This window comes from Cuculus canorus, chromosome 11 (genome assembly GCF_017976375.1).
Source record: "Cuculus canorus isolate bCucCan1 chromosome 11, bCucCan1.pri, whole genome shotgun sequence".
Lineage (NCBI taxonomy): Eukaryota > Metazoa > Chordata > Aves > Cuculiformes > Cuculidae > Cuculus > Cuculus canorus.
In genome coordinates this window covers 9,675,583-9,698,362 of record NC_071411.1, presented here as the reverse complement: position 1 = coordinate 9,698,362, position 22,780 = coordinate 9,675,583, and the positions used below count along the sequence as shown (strand labels likewise).

The following is a 22,780-nucleotide window of genomic DNA, read 5'->3' as shown; positions in this document are numbered from 1 at the left end:
AGGCCTTCTCCCAGGCTGCGGGCTTCCCAAGGGAAAGCAGGATGAGAAAGGGTCATTTGTTTCCCTGTGCACCTGCAGGCTCGGAGCTCGCACCTGCCCTCACCGGCTGGCACTGCTCCATGGCTTTTGGGGCTCAGGGCAGCATGTGGGCTTCAGGCTCTCCCAGCCACCGGCAGTGCTTCCCACTGGGAACGGGATGAATGGGACAGGGGGAACACCAGCTGATACTTATCTTGCAGCCTATATCCAGAGAGGGAAATGCAGGTGTGACCCATGCAGGAGTTGATTTGAAATAAGTGAAGCGGCTTTCAAAAAGGCCATTTGGGAAGGAACACACCCCAAGGTCCTGAGCAATGGGAGGGAGTGGTGACTCCACTGCCACCACCTCGGGATGCACGAGGCGAGCAGCAGGGTCAGAGGGATGCTATTTCCTCAGAGATGATTTCTGCTGAGCGGTGCTCTGCCAGCGAAACGTGACTTGGTCCTCATGTGATCCCTGTCCTTCTCTCAGGTTCCCTCCCCACGTATGCAGGACGATCATTTCCAAAATACCCACTTAGCTCTCAGGGTGTGCCTGAGAGAAGGATGAGCTGCTTCCCAGCTCACAGTTGTCCCCTAGGCAAACGAAAAGGCTCCAAAAGGCTCCCTCCCCTGGGTCACTCACCTGTGAGCAGCCTCCCCTGAGTGGCACTTTGAGCAAGGCCAAGGATGAGCGTGAGCTGGCTTCACCCAGCACTTGCGTTCACAATAAGGGGCTGCAGAAACACATGGGTGATACACAGGTGCAGCAGCAATGCCTGAACCAGCAGGAAACCAGGAGCTGAGTGAGTACCTGGAGCAATGGTGGTATCACACTCACCTGCTTCTCTGTGCTGGTCAAACAGAACAACTGAACTCCTTCAGACCTCTTGATTGCAAGGCAAGTTGCATTTCAGCTGTGCACAGGCAAGGCCTATTAAAAGTCTGTCCCCATCTTTCCTTTAGGTCCCCTTCAGGTACTGGAAGACTGCTATAAGGGCTCCCTGGAGCCTACCCTTCTCCAGGCTGAACACACTCAACTTTCTCAGCCTTTCCTCACAGCAGAGGTGCTCCAGCCCTTCGATGATCTTCGTGGCCTCCTCTGGACCCACTCCCACTGGTCCATGTCTTCCCTGTCAAAGAGCCATAATTTGGCCTTGGAGAATGACTGCTTCAGTGAGAAAGAACTCTGCCTCCATAGTGGCAAGCCAACATAGCCATGCGCTTGCCACATCCTTGTTTGTCCCCCAGGACCTGGGTGGAGCTATCAAACTACTTCCCACAGACTCACCAAAAAGCTGAGTAATGACTCCTAATCCTCTAAATGCTGGAATTAAAACCGTTTATGTGGGAGTAGAAAACCACTGCTTTCACGCTCAGTTATCACACTCCCTGTTGATCCTCAGCCACATTCAACAACCACGAAGTTCAGCCAGAACCTACCTGGTGATGACCCCAAAAGAACGCAGAAACATTAAATTTCACAACCAGCACCCACGTCCTATCTTGAGCCAGATGGATTGAGCAAGAGCAACCCCATGCACACGATTAATCCATAATCTGCTGGAATTTGTAGTCTGGTTGTTGGGAGACTATGAGTAGAAAGCCACAGCAAAGAACTGCTCTTGCTTTTTTATCTCTTGCTGGTTTTACAGCACTTGTATCTTTTCATGAAAACAGAGAAAATGAGTCAGTCCCTCTCCCTTAAAAAGTAGTTGCCATTTCCTTCTCAATTCTGTGTTCTTGAGGCCACATGACCAAAACCCAAAGGGAACGAGTATTTTCTCTGTATCAGTGAGGAATCAGCTCACTTTCAGCTTGTAAAAATACTACAGAATCCAGAAATTCTTCTGTGAAACTCAGTAAAAATACTTCACGTTTAGAGCAGTGGCCCAACCAACATTGTAGAGGCTCTCACCTTTCCTCAGTGGGAGTGGGATTTTGGTTGGTCCGTGGTGTCCTTCCTTATCACTACTGAGCTGGGGCCTAGAGCTGCTCCATCATGAGGTCCACTTGAGAAATACAGGTGAGGCTAGAATCTCACCTAGCTTTGTATATGCAGCTCAGCACAGAGCTGATCCTGCAATCCCAGTAAGGAAGAAGTCCAAAGAAGCAAGATCCAGCCTCTACCCCTTCTCACAGTCCAGTTACAGACCTGCTCAGAGGTGGAAAACAGAGGACCAAATCCCAGTTCTCCAAAGACAGACACCCCCTTGGGCAAGTCATCTCACCTAATTGTACTCACCTCCAAACTGAGGCTTCACAGCACTGCAGGCAAGGAGGGCAGAGAATCGCTGCCATGTGCGAGCCACGCAAACAGGCCAGGGATCTGTGGGAACCCTACTGAGAGGCTGTCGCAGACTCCAGGTGGACTGGAGGGAAGGATGAGGAAGAATGCAGTGCTGCTCTTCATCCACCTCTGTCCGCGGAGACCAAACAATGCAGCCAGTTTATTCTTACCATGCCCAGGTGGTGTATGGATGATTATAGGATGAAGTTCAATCATCTGATCTATGGACAACTTGCTCAAATTTCAAGCTATTAGGGCTCATCACAATTTTAATAACACCCCTCTTTTTCCTGTCCACGCTCCGTGCCCCCATCCCTCTGGAAACATCCAAATCAGGCCAGTGTTAATAGCTGAGGTCTTTATTTAAAGTTTTTTATATACAGTAAAAGTGTCACAGATAAATCTGTGACAATCAGACAAGACAAATGTAAATCTCTCTCAACAATTAGCAGCTTAAGATCTATAAACTACAGTGTTACGTTCACAAGTGTCATTTCTGTACTTTTCAACCCGTGCAAGTGAGTTTTTCTGTTTATTTTTTTACACTTTTAAAACACACTTACAGCTAAGTCAATTGCCTACTACTATACCACCTGGCATACACAACACAGACACACAGGGTTTTTTACTCTTTAGCCACATTCAGAATTCACTTAAAAACTGGCGAAACTACCCAATCTTGAACCCCTTTGTAGCTTGGCTTCTTTTGTTATAATGCTGCCTTTTTAATTAAAAAAATGCATATTTTCAAAGCTGAAAGACAGTGCTTTTCTGTCCCAGTGCAACATGTACAGAACTCAACATTTCATCTGATCAGCCCCTAAGAACTCATGGGATCAGAATAAACCAATGAAACAATTGCCGTGGGCATGCTCAGTACCAGTACACTGAACTAATGAGGCTGAGAGAAAAGAGAATCTTATAAAATTTAACATGGTAAATTTTTTTGCATCAAGATTTTCTTTCTTCTTTACAGTAAGAAAGCAGACAAGGGAACCAAATGAACTTCATTTGAACCACTTCTGCTTTTTTAAATAACAGAGTCCATTATATTCTTCCCTTTTTATATGCCAAGTTGATATGTGCTAAACATATCTAAGCAATTTCAGAATCTTTTCAACTCTGAATACAAAATGTTTTGGGAAACATTCTGCAACTCAGAGATGGTCACTAAAAAGTTTACATCCATAAGGAAGGCTAATAAAAGGTACTCGCACACACACTCACATCCATGGCGGAAACTGTCTTCTACGCGTCACCCAGAAACGCTTCATCAAGAAAGCAAACACAACCACTTACAAGGAAAGGGAGCTTTAAAGCTAGAATCACATTTCCAACAATATAATCATTGTTAAACTATCAGAAATCATCACAGACCTTCAAATTGAAGAGGGAGGAAAACCCCAAAACGTTCTGCTAATGCAAAAGGCAAAACACATGGCAGTTGTGTTAGGATATGAAAAGTGGATGCAGCATCATATATGGCATTACTGCAGACAACTTTCTGGAATGGAAGAAACTGTCGAGAGAGAAAGAGACAGACAGACAGACATTGTCCAGAACCATATGTACATGGCCTTCACCGAACAGTTTTGAGGTGATAAGTTTCTATTAAGCCTGTGCCTTCTGGCAAATTAGCAAAGATGACACAGAGTTGAGACAGTAAATTAAATAAGGATATAAAGAAGAGGGACAAACACTTCCTTCAAATACTATGGACGAGTGGCACCGGGTGTCCAGATTCACTGGCTTTCAACTCCTTCCTCCTTCGACTACATCAAAGCCTACCATGAGCAATTCTAGCTGGATCAAAACTGAGAAAAAAAGAGGTGCAAAGGCCAGGTTTCAGAAATAAAGGCAACAAAGCTCTTCAATTACGTGCCAAAGCAGTTCTTACTGTTATTCACACCTTTGTTTCTGACAAAAACCCATGTAATTTGAATCAGCCAGAGAAGGATGGTCAACAGAATAGTCTTTCACTGGAGCTAAAAGCATGGTCTAGGGAGGGAATGTTTATGCAACCTTTGCTCTGTCTGCAACTCTCTGGAAAGCATGATTATTTTTGGCTTGAGTAAGTTGCAATTGGCAATTTGAGTTTTAAGTAGGAAAAGAGCAGGTTAGTGCATATGATGACAAAGAGAGGGGTGTGCTGGGATCCCTAGGGAGGGAGTACCTGAGTTTCCTGCGAATATGGGAAAAAAACAGACAGAATCTTGAAAGGAAGAAGGATGGCAGGACTGCGGAGGGCTTGCCTCTGCTGGCAATCAGAAGACTCTCAAGGCTATTAATCTAGATTGAGGGAACTTCTCAGAACCTGGAATTTGCACCATAGTATGAAGTCCTAGGCATCTGTATATCTCTACATAGAGAAATGATGTACACATTCTGTATACGTATGATTTCAACTGGCTTAGCTCATCTGGGCAAAATTTGGTTCCTTAAGGGAAGTTAACCTGGAAGGAAGGAAAACAGTAAGATCTAACTGAACACCATAAATGGTTTTGAAAGAGAATCCTGGAGTCTTTTTGAATTTCATGGAGAAGGAATTTGAATCTTGGCTTTGTTACAGTGAAAGGGACACTGGTTAAAAAAAACAGCAGAGTGAATGCAGGTTCCTTGGATGTGAAGCCTGCCTGCCAGTACCAACAGGTCACCAGCAATAGCACGTAGTTAGGACTTGAGAGCTACATTTGAGGCTGACCATTTCCTCTAGAGCTTCAAATAGGTATCTACACCAAGTACTTGCCCCCATGGCTGAAGAAGAGGATGCTCTCTATGGCACACCGCACAGATACAGCATACAAAGATCTCGACACAGACACACAAATGATCTTACCAGAGCCTGACAGGTGGAAAACTTTGGTTTCACTTTTTAGGGGTTTATTTAAAAATTAAACGAGAGATATTTCTGAGACAACCATTCCTTTAAGTGGACTGTTGATTCAGTATTTCTTTCCTTAAAAGAATATGTCTTTTCCCTAGGAAGGGATGAGGAGAAATTCCTTATTCTTATCCTAAGGCCAGGAATGAGAGATGATGTGGAAATGAGAAATATAAATGTACTGTCCTTCACATCTGGAAAAAGAAAAAAAAAATAAGCCCTGCATGACAAAAATATGTGGAGAAGATAGATGTTTTTCATGATGCTGCATCTACATGCTCAGGAGGACAGAAAGATGGCATATGAATAGCGCTGCATTCCAGACAGGCTGGCACTAGAAACTACTCTCTGCCCTCCTCAAAACTGTTTCAGGACAAGACGGCTCACAATTATTCACGCATTTCTTCATTTAAAAACATCACTTCTTTATTTAAAAGGAAAAAAAAAAAAGTAATGACCCTCCCAAACCCTTCCAAAAAAACCCCCAATAATAATAATAATAATTATTATAATAAAAAATCCTATTAGAAACAATAAGGAAGCACTGAGAGTTTGAGTATTACACTCTTCAAGTATGCTGTTCGGATTTTTTTAAATCTGTGAATATACATATATAAAAAAAACCTTAAAAGTGCGACCAAGGGCTTCTGCTTAAAGATAAGTATTTCAAGGACTACTTCAAAATACTGTAGCACGACTGTGCAGTTACTGTGTATGGCATGAGGCTTCCACTTCATATGCTTAGCAAAGTTAGCCAGCCTTAGAGAAAGTTATTGTAAGTCAGGTTAGCACGAATGGTAAACCCAGATGCTGAGCTGGGAAAGAGATCCACACGCTGTCGTTTTTCTCTTGTTAAGGAAAGAAACCACTCTGAATGCATACATTTGGACATGGAATGTGAGCAGACTTCACAGTAAGAGTTTAGTGTTACAGGTTTGCTGTGGTACCATCATTCAAGGCTGTGCACTAGATTTAGCTTTGCTCATCTTAAGTTAACCACGTTCTCTTCTTCCTGACAGGTTTAGTACAGTAGTTCAAGCCGCAATTTAAATTGCCCATTGGTATGCTCCAAATTTCTGTATTTTATTTATTTCTTTTGTACACTTTAAAGAATCTTAAGATTTGCATCCAAAGAGAACCATGCTACATAAAAATTATCCAGGATTCTCACCAAAAAGAGTTCTTGAATAAAATCTAAAAAATACTATTGCAATGCATCTCGCAGAGAAAAAACGTTATTCTAAATGTAAACAAATTCACTCGGACACTTTAAAACTTCAGCAGAGTAGTTGCTGCTAATCTTTGCCACGCTTGCTCACCGAGAGCGCCAGGAGGAGGGCGACACAGCCAATTCCTGCTGCCATCATCTGGGGGGAGAAAAGAACCGTTCCAAGTAGCCGGTGATGGCATCCCAGTGCTTCCACAAAAAGGCAATGAAAACCACTATAAATAAAGTGCTGAACGTCCTATTGCGAGTCTTCATGAGGGGCACGACACAGTTGGCCACAGTGGAGACGAAGACAAGGAGGACAGCCATGACCGCCAGAAGGATGTTGATGAACTTTCCCAGCAGGTTCCTGGCTGTGGCGTTCTCTAGCCCCTCCAGCTGCACCACTTGCTGTTGCTGCTGCTGCAGCTCCATCTTGGAGATGCGCGTCTGGCACGCTTCCAGTGCCTCCTGTTGGCAAAAACACACCGCTGGGTTGCCAGCACCCCACATGTCTGTCCCAGTGAGGGACAGTCCACAACTCTTACCTTACTGACTGGGCCTGACCAGGGCTGCCTTCCTCATGCTTTATGCACCTCCTGACTCGGATCACTACCCTGATTCCATATCCTGCAGCAGGAGTAGAGGAAGCTGGGCCTTTTAATGTGACTGAGGACTGCCTCGTTAACTAGGTAGCATCATTTGTAACACATTATCTCAATTACACCACAGAGGCTCAATACAGAGATGACGGGCTGGGTATAAATGAGAGTTTGTTAAAACACACGCTTCACCTGACACTTTGGCACTGTTCGCTGCCTGTCCCTGCACATGACGCAAAGGTCACCCAGGACCTTACCATCCTTCCTGCCTTGCCACTGGATCCAGAGGGATGAGGAGGATGCTGACAGCCCTCAGTGATCAGGCAGCCTTTGTCTCTCCAGAAAGGGGGAGCTACTCACTTCAGCTTTGGTTTTAAGAGACCGCTGAGGGGACAAAGGCGCTGCACTGAGCCAGCATTATTCTTCCTCTTTTGGGATGTGCATTCCCGGAGACTTGCTTTTCCATCACTTTTCTTGCTTGTGCTTGTCCAACTCTCTGTGAGCCCATTCAGCTCTCTAGTCAACAAAAATAACTAACCAAAACAGTTTGGCTGCGTTCCGCTTGCTTTGAGAGCCGAATGAGCTCACAGGAAGGTTTGAGGAGCACCAGGGCCGAGACTACACAGCTGGCATCATAGGAGGAAGATCTCCTCCTCCAGACTGCAGCAAGCTGTGGCGTTGGCATAGGTCCAGGTGACACTGCAAGGATTGGAGAAAGGAGATGTCTAGGAGGAGGGTAAGAAGCAGATTTATGAAACTGCCTCTAGGAAGCACAAAGCAAAAGGTATGTGGAGGGAGAACACTATCTTGTAAAAAACCAACACCTCTAAAGCATCATCTGTCTTGGGGTGACTGCTCTCAGGCCTCTTCATCATGCTGATCCACCCAACCCGCAGTACAACACTGGCAGTGGGTGGGCTAGGGATAAGGTAGAGGGGGTTTAAGGCAATTAAATGCAACTAGGCACTTCTGCTCTTGGAAATACAAAGATACAATATTTCCATTAGTCCTCCTTCAGAGCTGCTTTTCTCAGACATAAAGGCCAACTTTGGGTAACATACAGAAATCAGAAGCAAGCGCAGACTCTCACAGACTGGTCACCGAAATACGAATTAGGACCCCTTGCCTACAGACTGAGCTCTGTCTCTGTTCCTCTGCAACATCAGTCCATGCTAGTGACTAGTTTTTCATACAAGAAAACTTAACACACACCTTTTCCCCAGCAACGCTGAGGAACAGTCTGCCCCGATTTGCAAGTTTAGACTAACAGCACTGAATCATGAAATGAAGAATTAAAAAAAGCTATTGAGAAATTCCCACTTCAATTTATGTTTTCAACCTTACTTCTTCCTGCCATATTAAATTAGAGAGGAGAACAAAACCTGAATATTGTAACATTCTCCCAAGGGAAAGCCTCCCGTTTACCCCATCGGAGATCATGGCACCGCTGTCCTCAGACACTGATTTATTTTAACCTTAAGAGTCACTGTCACCGGATACATTTCTTTGCCATTGCATCATGTCTGCAGAGGTCAGTGAAACATGAGGGTTTTCTTCAGTTATGGTCCATGACAGTACAGGGCAAAACTGATGAGCCTCCTCTAACAGCAAGCAGCCAGGAAGGACATTGACTCAACTGGACTTGCAGCTGGATCTGCAAGTGTGCCAAAAGCGCAGTCTGCTGTCTGCAGAGGAAATCACCTGGCTGAAGCTCCTTGCGAAGAGGAAAGAGGGAGAACTTTGACCTACAGTTCTTGGCTCATTCTATAAATATCTCACGTCAGCGATCAAAACTGAGATACCTGCTAAAACTAGCACAAATATTTAAAATGGACAATAGACCTGTTTCTGAATAGGCCTTTCTTTATAAGGCTTAGTGGCTGCTAAGATCATTTCCCAGATCTTTTGCTCTGTGGAAGGCCCTTTAAATCAATCATCTCTGTTTCCATAGCTTTAGTCTTTTACATACTAAGAGAAACTTATCTTTTAAAAATACTTCCTTATTTGGGCAAATCCGACAGAAAGAATTGTTTCCTGACTCAATGCAGTGGATACACAAAGTCTTTATTTCTTAGATACATGTGACGACTGCTCTAAAATTAGTGACACAGAAACACACCTTAGGGTCCTGTTTACTTGGAATACTACTGTAAAAAAGGTGTCCAGGCCATGGCCCGCTAATTTCTAATACCCTACAAAACTCTATACAAAAAGTGGATGCAGGCTTCTACTTTGCTGCAACTTATTTGAGATCTCTGCTCCGAAGAGAGTGACAGGCTCTGTAGATGAACCTGCCAGCTGCTGCACAGCTGCAAAAAAAGTTGCTTGAAAAGATACCCGACGGATAGAGATACAATAAAGGCTCTTTTGGAACTCTTCAATACATAGTTCAGCAATAAAGCTGCAAGGACTAAACCCAAATATTGTATCACAGAAGTATTTCAAAAGGGAACGAGTTGCAGAAAGAGCAGGTGTAAGGCAGGACCTGAGTGTCCTTGTTTCTGTCACCCACCTGGATGTCCCGGGCTCGTTCATAAGACTGATAGGCAATTTTCTCCTCCATGCTGGCCAGCTCTTGTTTTAAATTGAGGATCTCGTTCTGGTGGAGCTCAGTCAGGTCATTTAGCTGCTCTTCGAGTCTTTCACATCTAGAAATTATAAACAAGGTACAGTAGCTTTAATGAGAAGAAGATGGCAAGATCACACCAGTAACAATTGAGCAATGAACATCATAGAATCTTTACTGAAAACTAGTGTGGCTGCCTCAGTGATGAGGACCTCTCACTTGGAAAAATCCTTTCTACGATGTAAGGTAACATTAATCCTGTTTCTGTCCCGGGAAAAAAAACACAGAGTAGTTAAATCACAACTGTCAAGTGATTCAAGAAATCAAGGACACAATTGGAGTAAGTTATTCCCCAGCCTTTTGTTTAAACCAAACAGCTCTCTTCCAATATCATAAGCACTTAAGCACTTTCATCTACACAGGCATAAAAATGACACAGAAAGGAAATATGACCAATGTCTCACAGAACATCATGGTCCTGTCTGACCACTACACGTGAGGTCACATGGACACCCTTGACTTGTTTTTGCTTCATCTCCCATGAATGATTCAACTTAATTAGCAAAGATTATCTTATTATAATTGATAAGAACCATCCTTATCAAGAACGAACACCTGCAGGCTTATTTTCCAGTTTGCTGCTGGTGAATGGACTGGGAGCAGTCCTGAGGAAGAGGGCTGCCCAAAAAAACTGAGTGGAGATACAGTTTTTTTCTCATTGAGGGAGCTTTAAATTGACTTCAATGATAGCTCCATAATGTTATCTCAGCACTTGCAAAATACACTAGGGATACTTTGCATTTCTACGTGTCACTTCATTTTTTGAATTTCAAGTCCAAATTTACAAACACTTGACACTTCAATACCGTTTTATAATCAGGCAAGTGTTTCCATTACTTCCAAAAAGCAAACACGCACAGAGAGCCAGGCCACAGCCGAAAGGTTAGGAGCAACAAGTTGGGCACCATCCATACCATCATCTTCTACCACATTTCCCACTGGTTTCTCATTCTTGGTTTACTACAAGCGACAGCTCTGATTGTAACTAAGGTGCGGGTAAAGCTATTGTGGCTGCTGGAGTTCATCCACTCTGATTTCTAGTGTTAACTCATCATAACAGCATGGAAAGAGCTCATTGTACAGCTCTTATCACCTGACCTTTGATACTAATAACTAAGAAATTCTAAGGAATCAAACACAGAGATAATTCCTTGTTTTCAGTTCCCCTCTGACTCTATCTGAATTTAATTCATACGCACATACACGCATAAAGTGAATAAATAATATTTTATCTAGAATTAAGAATTTAATTACAAATTTTGAAACTAAGAAAAAAATCCTGCTTCCGAGTTTTTTTTTTCCAAGATGTTTCTGGTGCTTCACAAGCAAATACTCAGAATCTGTAGGCACAAGCTAGCCTTTAAAAAGAATCCTGGGGTTTTGTTTTTAATTGAAAAGTCTGAAGAGAATTTCATTTACACTCCAAATGCAATATTCTTTTAAAGCAAGGAGCGGTCAGACATAGCGTGACATTTTCCAGCAGTGAAACACACGCGGTCAGCCAGCAGTGAGATGAAGACAACCACTGGCTGACTCGGCTCAGCCCAGAAAGGTACCATGAGAGCTGTGCAACTGAGACAGGACACACAAGAGAACTGGTTTGTCAACAAGCTGCAAATAAGGGAATAACCATGTGAAGACTGGCTAATAAAGGAGCCTAGACAATTAATAGTGCCATTTGTTCCCACCCAACTTTAAAATGCCAAGATGCCAACAACAAAGAAATCACAACTAATACCATCCTAAGTCCCAAAGGCAGCATTAATTACTTGAAATATATTCAGTTTGTTAATATATTACAAAATTCTCCAGTGGGCTTATTACGCAAAAAGGGACTTAAACATTTCTGAAAATATCATGATTATGTCTTTTAACCTTCTACCTCATAAATCCCCTTCATAAAACAGCTGTTGCCAGGCAGCTTAAATCCTGTTCTCTGACAAGAAACAATAGTATTTGAATAACTTTGAAACTATCTCAATCTACAGGAAACATAAGGAAACTTTGCAAATCTGCATAGTTAAGAGTTTAAGCATAACATGATTAGCAGAAGGGCTGGCTCCAATCCTCCTTGCTCTCCCTGCAGGATTACCAGCTTGTTCTCAAACCACACTTCATTTCCCTGCTCTACCACAGAGCTTTTGCAATTTGCACTGAAAAAATCATCTGCACTTTCAGAAACTGGTGCATTAGGCAACTACTGGAATTGGATTATTAATAAGAAAAACAACCTACCTAGGCTTATTTTGGAAATTACACTTTCCTCTGTTCACCTCCTTTTCACTCCTTGTCCTACTATCTACAATTTAGAAAGTGTTTTTTTCCTTGCTGTTTTCTACTGGCATTCAAATTTGAAAAGCTAAGAGGGGTTCACGTGACTTGCAGGGCCTGAAGCCAGGGTTCTCCTATTGAAGGCTCATGTGTAATTCGGAGGTATTACAAAAATAAAAGGGACAGGACACCTGTCAAGAGGGTTAAGATTAAACTCACACTCCTTTATTTAACGTACGAGTACCAGCAGCTACGTAACAAGACTCTAAACTTGTCCGTAAACATAGCAGTGCCTTGAGATCAAATCCCACGTTATTTCAGGTAAAGAAAATGCCTCATCAGAGTCCAGAAAAAAATTTTTTTACTAGCTAAAATGTGAAATTTCCCCTTAAAATTACAGATTAACAAGCCGCAGCAGAGAAGCTTTTCCATATAACAGACCAGTGCCAATTGTCATCATCAGAAGGGCTCGTATGGACCCCCAGGACAGTGCTGGGGCGCTTGACTGAAGTATGGGGTGTGGGAACACTTAATTTTAAAAAGCTATGCTGGATTTCCCAATGTTTTCTGAGGCTTAGTCTAAGAAACACAATTATGATCATCTCATTGTTCAAGAGCTTTAAGGTGTTTTAAAGTAATAGCTGCAAAACACACAGCTAACACAGCATATGTAAGGGAGAGACGTGATGATAAAGACATTTTATCTGCACTCAGTAAACACTCTGACAAGGAAAGAAACTCTGACCACACTGATGCTAAAACATCCTCACAGTACTCTGAATAGTTTAATACCGCTCTTCAAGCATCTCTCAAGATAGGCTGTTTTTTTTTATAGCCGTGTCATACAAAATCTCACCTCATCTTTATTTTTATGCTACTCAACACACTGCTTCCAGTAGCAGAATAATGAAGAAGAGCAGCAACTATCTGCAAGATACTCCAAGGCTTCTACCTAGGCGATATGCAAGGGACAGAGATTGCTCCTGAGTGACCAAAAGCCCCTCTCCGCACCCACATCACACTGTGCTGCCAGCTCTGAACCTCCCCAGGTGGAAGATAGACAGCTCTGTAGGGATGTTTCAGGGCTTTTGTGGCTGGGTGAGCACCCACCCGACCCAACGCTCCGCCTTCACTGCTCAGACACACTCTACAAAGACCTCTTCAACCCTCTTAGGCCCCAAAAGTTTAGTGTATTTGATCTACCTTAAAATAAATCACAAGAACACACTGAAGTCCAACAATTAGACTACAGTAAAAGTCAGATAAATGAGAGCACCAGCATCTAGCATTTTGGCTAACGGATTTCTCCTGACACGACTGTGGGAGACCTAGGTGCCCTTTCCAGGGATGCTGGGCTTGGGAAGAAACCCAAACCCTTGAACTGGACCACATTCCAACTATGTGAGGTCATGATTTCACCGCGTATAAACAGGTTCCTAAAGGGACACACAAGATGAAAATACTTAGCAGGAACTTTATTTCAGTTTCAATAGCACAGAAAGTCCCTGCTTGTATCAGTAAACAACTGCCACCTTTCAACCGATGAGATAAGCAACAGGCTATTTCAGTGCCTGCTCCCAGTACAGAAGAAACACAATGATGGCCAAGGCGCCATCAGAATTTTCCTTCCTCGATGACTCAGCCCTGGCGGAGCAGCTTGGTGCTCCGAGGTGCCGCCAGGCCAGCTGCGGTGGGAGAACAGGAGCGACTGCACCAGCAAGTTCCTGCCCCGGAGCCAGTCAGCAAATTGGCAGCTACATGGATTGATAGGCAAGATTTGGAAGCAGGGAGAGGGAGGGAGGAGATTGAGGAGGTAATGGAAAACCTGTGAGGCGAGCCATGGCTGATAAACAGAAACTGCACAAACACGCAAAGAAAAAGGCAGAACTTGCAAAAAAGTAGAACATCTACAACAAAGGAAACGGACAATGACTAGGTGAGAAAATGTCATGGCATGACAGGGACAATAAAAATAATCAGTGTTGCCCTACAAGCACAGGCTTCTCCAAAACACTTATTTTTTTTAAGCTCTAACTGAACTCCATGTGTGTTTTTGAAAGCTTCCCAGAAACAAAGCAGAGTTATGAGGTATTTATAGCTTTTAAAACCAGATATGATAAATTTGAACCCCTAGCCTCCCAGCTTCAAACCACAACCTCCACTCCCATCTTTTCCTGGGGAGAACTGAGGAAGGAGAGGGGTTCCTAGTAGGAGGAACACATGCCAGCCCTCTCTGCCAAAGACAACTTCTTTGCCCTCAAACACATCACATAACCTTCCAGTTCTCAGGGTGATGTTGGCTTTTATCTTCATAACATTTTAAAATACAGAAGCTATCAAACAAGCATCTACATTTGTACAAAAAGGTATTAATCTCGCTGTGATTAAACCATGAGCTCCTTGCAGATTGTGCAGTTACCTGCTCACATGTGAAAGCCTGCAGAGGCAAGGACGCTCAGTGTGGTTTAACTGGTCCTCTTTAAAGGTGATACCTTTAATTACTTTATATCAACATTCCAAATGGCAGGTCTGAATTACTATCTTTTTATGCATTTATAAGCTAAATACAGATTCTCCCAGAAGCTTTTCACTCCGGGCTGCCTTGGCTAGCGGTTAGGCTCTGGGCTGACCTCAGGGGAGCACTCAGTAAAGGTTAACAGCACATGACAGATATAACTTCATATTCCGCTAGTATGAGGACCTATGTGAACTTTGTTAAACAGTTTCAGGGAATAACTAGCCAGCTTAGCTGACAGCATACATCAGTCCCCAAGGTCTTCTATTGTATTTTCAGGCCACTCCTTCAGCTGTACTGAGCTTGCATATAGCGTTCCACCATGAATGGCTGCTGCTGTATGTGTAGAACAACACCCTACACAGCAAAAGACAACAGGACCGCTCTCTGTTGGAGAGTGGAAGATTGACCTCCACATTGCTTCGTTATGTGACTTCAGGACAATGAGGCACTAGGGACCAAAGTTGCTGTGCTGTGCGCCTGGTTCAGTCAAATCGCTGATTGCTGCAAAGCAGGATTAGAAAGTGGTGTTGGTCAGGCTTTGTCTATCCAGGTTTTGCAAAGCACACAGAAGGCTGCTGTCTCTAAAAGATCCTAGCAGGCTAAGCCTTTCCAAATGTTTTTCCAATGATGTGGCACCAGCATGTCTAAAGAGCTGTAGGGCAAGCCCACATGCAAACCAACGCAGCAAGTGGCACATGATAGTTCAGAAAGCCTGTCCCCGCAGCCAGCAGCTCTGCTGAGCCTCACAGGTCGTGCTGCACAGCCTGGCCAAAGTGACGAAGGCCTTAAGCAACCTTACTACAACAGCCTGCCGTCCTCTCTGAGAATGACTTGAGTCCCTTGCACTCATTATTTAAAGTTTAAAAAGCACAGTTGAAGAATCCCACTGATTTACACTGCAGTGTCCTGAATGGCTGCAGAATGGCAGCTGGTAACTCTTCCTTCTGGAGTGTGGGGATGAGCCCTTGCTTCCAGCACGTGACAGGGAGGACACAACACATTCTGCTGGACAGCACAGGCTGCTTGCTAAGAGCACTCTCCTACCCAGTGAGGAAGGGGAAGTGAAAGTGTTCCCTCAGCACCTCTCCAAGGGTTACTCTCCTCTGTGGGGAGGTTGGAGTAGCCTCAGGGTGGTGGGAGGAGCTGGCTGCCATGCCAGCCTGCCTCCCTGAAGCCACCCTCAGCACTGTCCTGGGACAGGGACATCAGGGACTGGCAGCACTGCAGCAACTACTCTAACTTTCCATTCCCTTCAGCAAGGAGAAGGCTGATTGAAACACAGGTTACCCACTTCCAGAGCCATACAACCTCCATGACAAGAGTGCTGCCAACATCTGACATTTAATTTAACTTCATTTCATTGAACCTTGCCACCGTGTGGCTCAGCAGAGAAGGGAAGGGGATATCTTAGCTTTGACACATGGGCAAAGACCATGTCTTTTTGCAGAGTCCTAAGAAAGCTCAACATTTCTTTCTCTGGTAGATACGGATCCGAGTGTTGGAGGAGGCAGGGTTGGAATACCATTCACATCTACTTTCCTGTCTCTTGCCTTGACCCAGACTTTTGCAGGGCAAAGTATAACGGTAACTGTATCAATGTGTTCCTGGTCTTTTGGGACACTTTTCTAAACCTCTCTGGATTGGCTTGAGCCAAGGCTGGGAGGGTGAAATGCTGAGGAGGCTGCCGAACTTCCCATCTGAATCAGGCTGCTGGGAATGCCTGCTGGAGCAGCACCTTCCAGGATTCTGATGCTCTGCAACTCAGTATTTATTTCTGAAACAAAGTACAAAACAACATACCTGTACCGCTCCTCCTGCAGCGTCTGCATTATTAATGAGTAATCCCTCTGATAGCGAACCTTAAGGTCCTCAAATGATTCTTCCAGTCTTGCCTGTGTCTCTCGAATTTCTTGAATCTCATGCAGTATTGCATCAAACCCTGAGCTCTGCATATCCAGAGTGTTTGTTTTGGAGCTGGAAGCTCCCACAGGGCCCCCTGTTGTGCTGTTGGCTCCCACTGAGCCCGATGTGGCACTGGAGCAATCCTCTTCACTGCCATATTTTGGGCTTGACTGAAAGTTCTGAATAACACCTAGACCCTTGCCGCCTGTCCCATCTTCCTGACCTTCTTCTAAGGAGTCTTTCAGATTAGCAATGTTGTCTGCGCTCCCAAACTTGTTCCTTATGAGGGAGGCAATCTCCCGGGGTTTGGAAACCACAGCTCCTGCTGCTGAATGCGTCGCTTGGGAAAAACTGGAAAGCCCTCCTTTCACACTGTCAACTACCCCCTCACTGAAGCCAGTGACTTTTGCTCCAACATCTTTCAAACCCTGATGCATATCCCTGAAGACATCCTTCGGCTGTCGAGGGATCCCATTCTGTTCAATCTCTCGCAGCTTTCGATGGTAATGTTCTAATTTCTTCTGCAGCTGCAAGATGGTCTGGGCCGACTTTTGATTTTTCTTCTCAAACACTTGCTTAATGCGGGCGCTCTGCTGCTTGTCTGCATTGTTGGCCAGTTTCAGGTACTCTGCCACGTTGTCATCACGGGCTGTTTGTTCGATTTTGATCTGCTCAGTTAGCTTCAGTATCTTCTGTTGCAGGTGTGTGATAGCCACTTTTGTACGCTGAGGATCTGGCGTCCCGTCAACAGAGTCTGCATTGATGCTGCCATCAGTGCTTGAGGCCACCGCACTGGAGGTCTGTGCTAAGCTGCTGACTTCCAATCGCTCGATCTAGACAAGGAGAGAGAAGGAGAAGTGTAAGCACTAATCATCAGCTTCACTAATACAAAACCTTTCCATTTTTGTGCCAACCAACTTGACAAGTGCAAGTAACTCTGCAAAGCTGCACCTTTTTTCTCAGCTGCCCAGGGTACGAGACCAATCAATTGAGCTCCATGGGCTTTACAGACATCTAGCAAAATCTGAGAAAAAAGCAAATCCCTCCATGCTTCAGCCTACTTAATGGCCTCAAACAACTAAAACTCAAGCACAAAGCACAACAGGGCACCCAAGTTTGGCAGGCTGAGTTCTCTGAAAGTTGCGGTATGTGCCCAGTAGTTCTATAAGCTGAGAGTAAAAAGACAGAGATAGTAACTATGAAAAAGTAAGAGCCACACAGATCACGTACAGAGCAAAGCCAAGTTGTTTCCAGTGCTTTTCCAGCTGTATGAAAGCAAGCAATAACTCAGCTTAGAGAAAACACACTACGTGCTAAGGCCAGGGCTTCAATCCCGAATAAGGACCCTCCAGACCACAAACAGGCCCTGCCCCGTGCTGCCCGTCAGTGACAAACCCCGTGAGCAGGTGCCTCTGGCTGGAAGGGGAACCGGCAGAGCACCTCTCAGAGCACAAAAGCGCTCTTCCAGCCCAAACGAACCACACGAAGTCACCGGAACGAACGCGCTCGTTCCTCCCTTCGCTGAGAGGGAAGAACACTCGCTCCTGCGCCCCGGGCCGGGCTGGGTGCCGCGGAGGGTCCTGCGGCCAGAAGGAGCTCCCCGATCCCGCCGTACCTTGTCCCGGCGGGGCAGCAGCGCCCGCTCCCCGTGCATGGCTCCCGCCGCCCGCCCGCATCGCCGCGGCCGCACCTGAGCCCGCCCTGGCCAAGCCACGCCCCCCCGCACAGACCACACCCCCTCCGCCTCAAGCCACGCCCCCCGGTGCGCGCGGCTCCGCGCGGGGCGGGCTGCGGAGCCTCTGGCGGCGCGGACGGGCGTTCGCCTCCTTCCCCGCCTCTGTTCAGCTCCAGACGCCACCACCGGCCCTCACGCCCGGGGCCGCGGCGGTGCTCCGAAAGGCGAAGCCCGAAAACAGTATCAGTACCCGTTCTGTCTGCGCTGAAGAAAACATCAACCTGTTTTCATTGGTTTTACACGACGCAAACCCAAACAGACGTTTTGGCTTCTGCAGACACAGCAAACAGCCCTACGGCGTGTTGGATAAACAGGTTGTGATTCACGCCCGACGCATTGAGCAAACATTTAGCCTTAATGGTCTGCGTTTCCATTCTCCCTGGACCCAGCTGCTCCATTTAAACCCCGGGCAGCATCCCAGATTATTTCATTTAAACAGCTACCGGCTGATGTTCCGCTTAGTCCCCCAACAACCTCTATTTGTCTTGTGAATACATACCTTACAAAACAAAAAATGCCATTACAGATAATTGCATCCCTCCCTCTAGTTGAACGCTCCGCGTTTATCATTTATCACAAGGGCAGCACCGGGGAGCGTGTGGCAACCCTGGCGAGTGCCGAACAGGGTCAGCACAGCTCCTTCCCAGCAGCCTCTCGCAGACGTTCTTATTTGCCATCACATCAACAGGGAAACCAATTAAACATACGGAAAACTCAACTGGTTTATTTTCTAGAGGAGTCCAGTGGCTGGAAACCAGAGAATATCAGTTTTCAGGCTGCAGTAATTGCAGAAACATCAGCTGCTCTCTTAGGCGGGCTTAGTTGTAGAAACCCTGGATCTCTGGAGAGATTAATGGAAAATCAGTGCTGAGGATTCATATTAATCAGTGGGACCAACAATACACATGACACTAGTACTGTACAGAGAATAAGCTGTCTCTGAGATCTACGGACATGTGTATTTCAGACTCTTCTTTCATGAAGATTTTCCTAGGACAGACACTGATATGAGTTCTTCATATGGTCCGGAAGGAAACAAAGATCCTGCATAGACAGGGCACGCCTAACCTAGACAGCATCAACCAACTCCCCGTGGTATAACTGTTTAGTTCCTTGTCCACCAATCCTTGATGTGCAACACCACACAACTCAATTTATTGCTTTGCCGACTTGCCATAACTCATAACACTGCACAGTGCAGACTCTTTTATTCAGCAGGCAGATACCATCTTATTACTACCCTTAATTGCCTTACAAAACAAGCTGGCTTCTCAAAAGGAACCCTATCATCCTTCTGTAGTGATCTGTATCTACTCCAGAGGAAGGGAATTTTAGTATTAATGGCAGATGAAAAAAAGAAAGAGCCACAAATTTAATGCAAAGTTTTCAGGAAGTAATTTGAAATAACTACTTTTTCTTTTTTTTAAATAAATAAATACTTTTGTACTGGGCAGTGGTAAAGGTGAGCGAGAGTGGGGCTGACCCAGCATCCCAGAACAAAAGAACTGTTGATCACCTTGGGCTGTCAACTCTTGCACAGCACGTTTACCCTGAGCTGAATTTTGCACATTTCAGTGTCACTAACAGGACTTCAATATTACTTTGCAAAATTTTCTATTGCCTTGTGTATGTGTATGTAGATATTTACTATAAATTACACTACTAGCACACTCTTCCCCTCAGACATGAGTTCTGAGAGAGAAAAATTTTGTAGAAACTTTCTCCCCCCCCCTTTTAAAGTCAATTGACTTCAGCACATCTCTTCAGGTTATCCTTCTGTACCTGTGATAGAAAATAAACCAGAACAGCTAGCACAGAATAAACCATGTAGACGTAATTACTTTATAATTACCAGCTGTGTGGTTACTATTCTGGAATAACAAGAAGGGTTTTTTTTCCAATTAAAAAGCAAATGGATGTACAAAGTGCTATTCTGGAACAGAACAGAGATAATTTAAGTAATTTCTCTGTATCAACAAGGCCTTAGAAAAGGAAAATGGGCACAAACCACGTCCATAGGAGATGCTGGTGACACATTATTTACGATGACTGGCATTCTGTCCTGAAAAGATGCTGATAAGTGAAATGCTGTAAAAGGTCAATGTTTGTATAAAAATAGGGATTACACCTCAATTAGTCAGTCTCCCTTGTAATACAATTTTCCAGTGTATTGAGTCAGTCCAGATAGAGTGGAGCAGCGTGACCTCCTAGCAGGAGGTACACTGAAAACTGCTTTCACCCTATGCCACAAATCCAATGAAATCACCTGAGGACCTTGCGCTTTGCCCTCCTCAAGATCTTATCAAATTCCTAGCACTTTCGATACTGCCAGGCTTTCCCTCCTGTAAAAGTTTTTCTATGTTATCTACTCTGCAACTCAGAGCCCTAAAAGAACCTATGGTTTTGCCTTTTGGTATTGCTGAAGATCAAGCAGGACAGTTTTTCTCAAGGTGTTTCACTCTTCTTTTAACACTCCTTCAGTGAATGCACATACCACAGAGTCACTCACCAAGACCAATGGGTTTTTTAAAACAAGCAGGGCAGCAGCTGGCTTAAGCAAACAGCAGAATTCAGAGTGAGCCTACTGCAAGGAGATTTCTCAGCTCCTGCTCCCTCCTCCCTTATTTGGAGATTTGTAGCTGTGACTGAAAAGCGTCACGTTACTTGGAATAAAAATATATAGGGCAAGGTGAGGCAGAGAATGACAACTGCGGAAAGCAGCCCCGGAAGGCAGCTACCATCAACATGAAGGAGCTTGGATTAATCATGCTTCCCGGTGACTGAGCACCCCGAGTGGCAGGGAAAACTAATCCTGAAAAAATTCAGGAGGTGTTTTGTTCTGTTTTCCTCCCTGCGCTGAAGGCACTACAGTGACAGCAGCAGGAAAATCCCAGAGACTCAGAGCAAGTCATACGTGTTAAGACTTCCTGTTTGGAAACACTCCTCGTTAACAGCATCGTTAGTGCACAGGTGCAGGACAGGCACGGGGAGCGGCCAAGGCACGGTGACACGGGCCAACCATTGCCATCGCGTGGGCAGATGGTCTCCTGCCTCAGGCAGGCACAGGATGGGAGATCTGCAGTCTCCAATGACAGGTACAAGACAGTTCATTAGGAAGTAGGAGTCCCAATTAATATTTCACGGGGAATAAAAATTAGAGATGAGAAAAAAGAGAACGTCCTTCACATCTGACCATGCTTGGAGAGTTAGGGCATGCGTCTACCCCACAGGCCGGCTCCGTTGGAGCCCCACGAGGCTGGGACAGCTCGCCCTGCACCCTGCGAAGCACACGCCCTGCAACCAGCACATCCCAAGCCTTCGGGTGACACAGGAGGTACATGAAGTGCCCTCTGATCTGAGACACAGAAGTGAGGGCCTGGCTGCTTGCTCACTGTATTCCCAGAAGATGGCCTGTATTTATCAGAACCATAAGCAGACTTTGCTAGAAACAAAGCTGGGTGAATGGACTTTGGTAAATTCTCACGTTTCCAAAGACTTATTCTTGTATATCTGTCAGTATGGAATACTGTACATTATTTTCCCTCTAAATGCAAAAATATGGCAAACTGTACTAAGTAGAAGAATTAGAGATTTCTTTAAGTGTAACTTGACAATATTCACGATCGAGTCACTTCAGATTCAAGAAATGTTGTAAGAGATCCACAGAAAAGAGTGCTTGAGATTACTTAAAATGCATGATTATCAAATTTAGCTTTGATTTCCTTGTTTCCACCCCAACACGATCCTGTCAATATTTCTTATACTGCAGAGTCAAAGGAGAACACCTCTTACTGCTTTCATGCAGGAGTGACTTAAACACTAGGACACAAACATCCGTCCAGCAAACCATGTGTCACATGAAACGGAATCAATCTTCGGATGCCGCTGCAGTTTCCACTGAATTCGTTACAACTCTGAATTCACAATAGTTCCACAAGTCCTGCACTTCAAAAGGCAGCCCTTCTTGAAGAGGTATGAAACAGAGAGACTGACAACCTATATCTGTAGAAAAGTCACAACTCTTGGTACAGGGGCAAGGGCTGTTAGCCTCAGTGCCTTGTAAGTACAATGTATTTTCTCATTCAGCCCTGCGTTTTTCCTCAATTCTACTTTAGTATTTGTACACTGCAAAAAAGGTACTGAGGCCACAAGGTCTCAGTATCATTATAGATCTGCATTAAACCATGTTTGTACAAAGCCATGCACAGTATCCGCAAGGTACAACAAAGTGATGCTCAAACATCACAAACTACTATGAGGTATCTTCAGTATATTTGATTAAATGCAATCACAACAGCCAGAAGTCACCTCCCTCCATGACAACTGCAGCATATGATTCTTTAAACATCTGAGTCATGGGAGTATCAACCCCACTGCCCTGTGAGCAGACAGCGTGTTGTGTCCCTGCTGGGTCTGATAAAGACAGAGCGCATTGCAAAATTCATCGTGGATCCCAAAGCAAACAAAGAAAGTAATACAAATTACTCTGCCTAACCCCCCAGCTGATGCAATAAGCTATTTAAGACTTATGGTTAAGATAGCTTTTACTAATGCTTTGCTTTTTAAAGGATGTTACAGAATCACAGACCAGCTGAGGTTGGGAGGGACCTCTGGAGGTCAGCTGGTCCAAACCCCTGCTCAGGCAGGACCACCAAGGGCCAGCTGTCCAGGACCGTGTCCAGGGGGCTTTTCAATAGGTCCAAGAATAGAGATATCCACAAATGTAATAT

At 44.8% G+C, this 22,780-nt stretch overlaps 1 protein-coding gene across 8 annotated transcripts in view; it reads right to left on the bottom strand.

The window, feature by feature from the left end:
- Positions 1-2,663: 2,663 nt before the first annotated feature.
- TMCC1 (transmembrane and coiled-coil domain family 1) overlaps positions 2,664-22,780 on the bottom strand; it is a 109,738-nt gene continuing 89,621 nt past the window's right edge. For 7 of the 8 annotated variants that reach the window (XM_054076337.1, XM_054076343.1, XM_054076336.1 and 4 more), the window contains 3 exons: positions 16,214-17,148; positions 9,511-9,646; positions 2,664-6,867 (listed from right to left, as the gene is read on the bottom strand). In XM_054076337.1, coding sequence (XP_053932312.1) covers positions 6,553-6,867; positions 9,511-9,646; positions 16,214-17,148 — 1,386 coding nt within the window. In that variant the 3' untranslated portion in view covers positions 2,664-6,552. Of the gene's footprint in view, positions 6,868-9,510; positions 9,647-16,213; positions 17,149-17,930; positions 18,018-22,780 lie in introns of those variants that run through there. The other variant, XM_054076340.1, reaches the window with a different exon arrangement.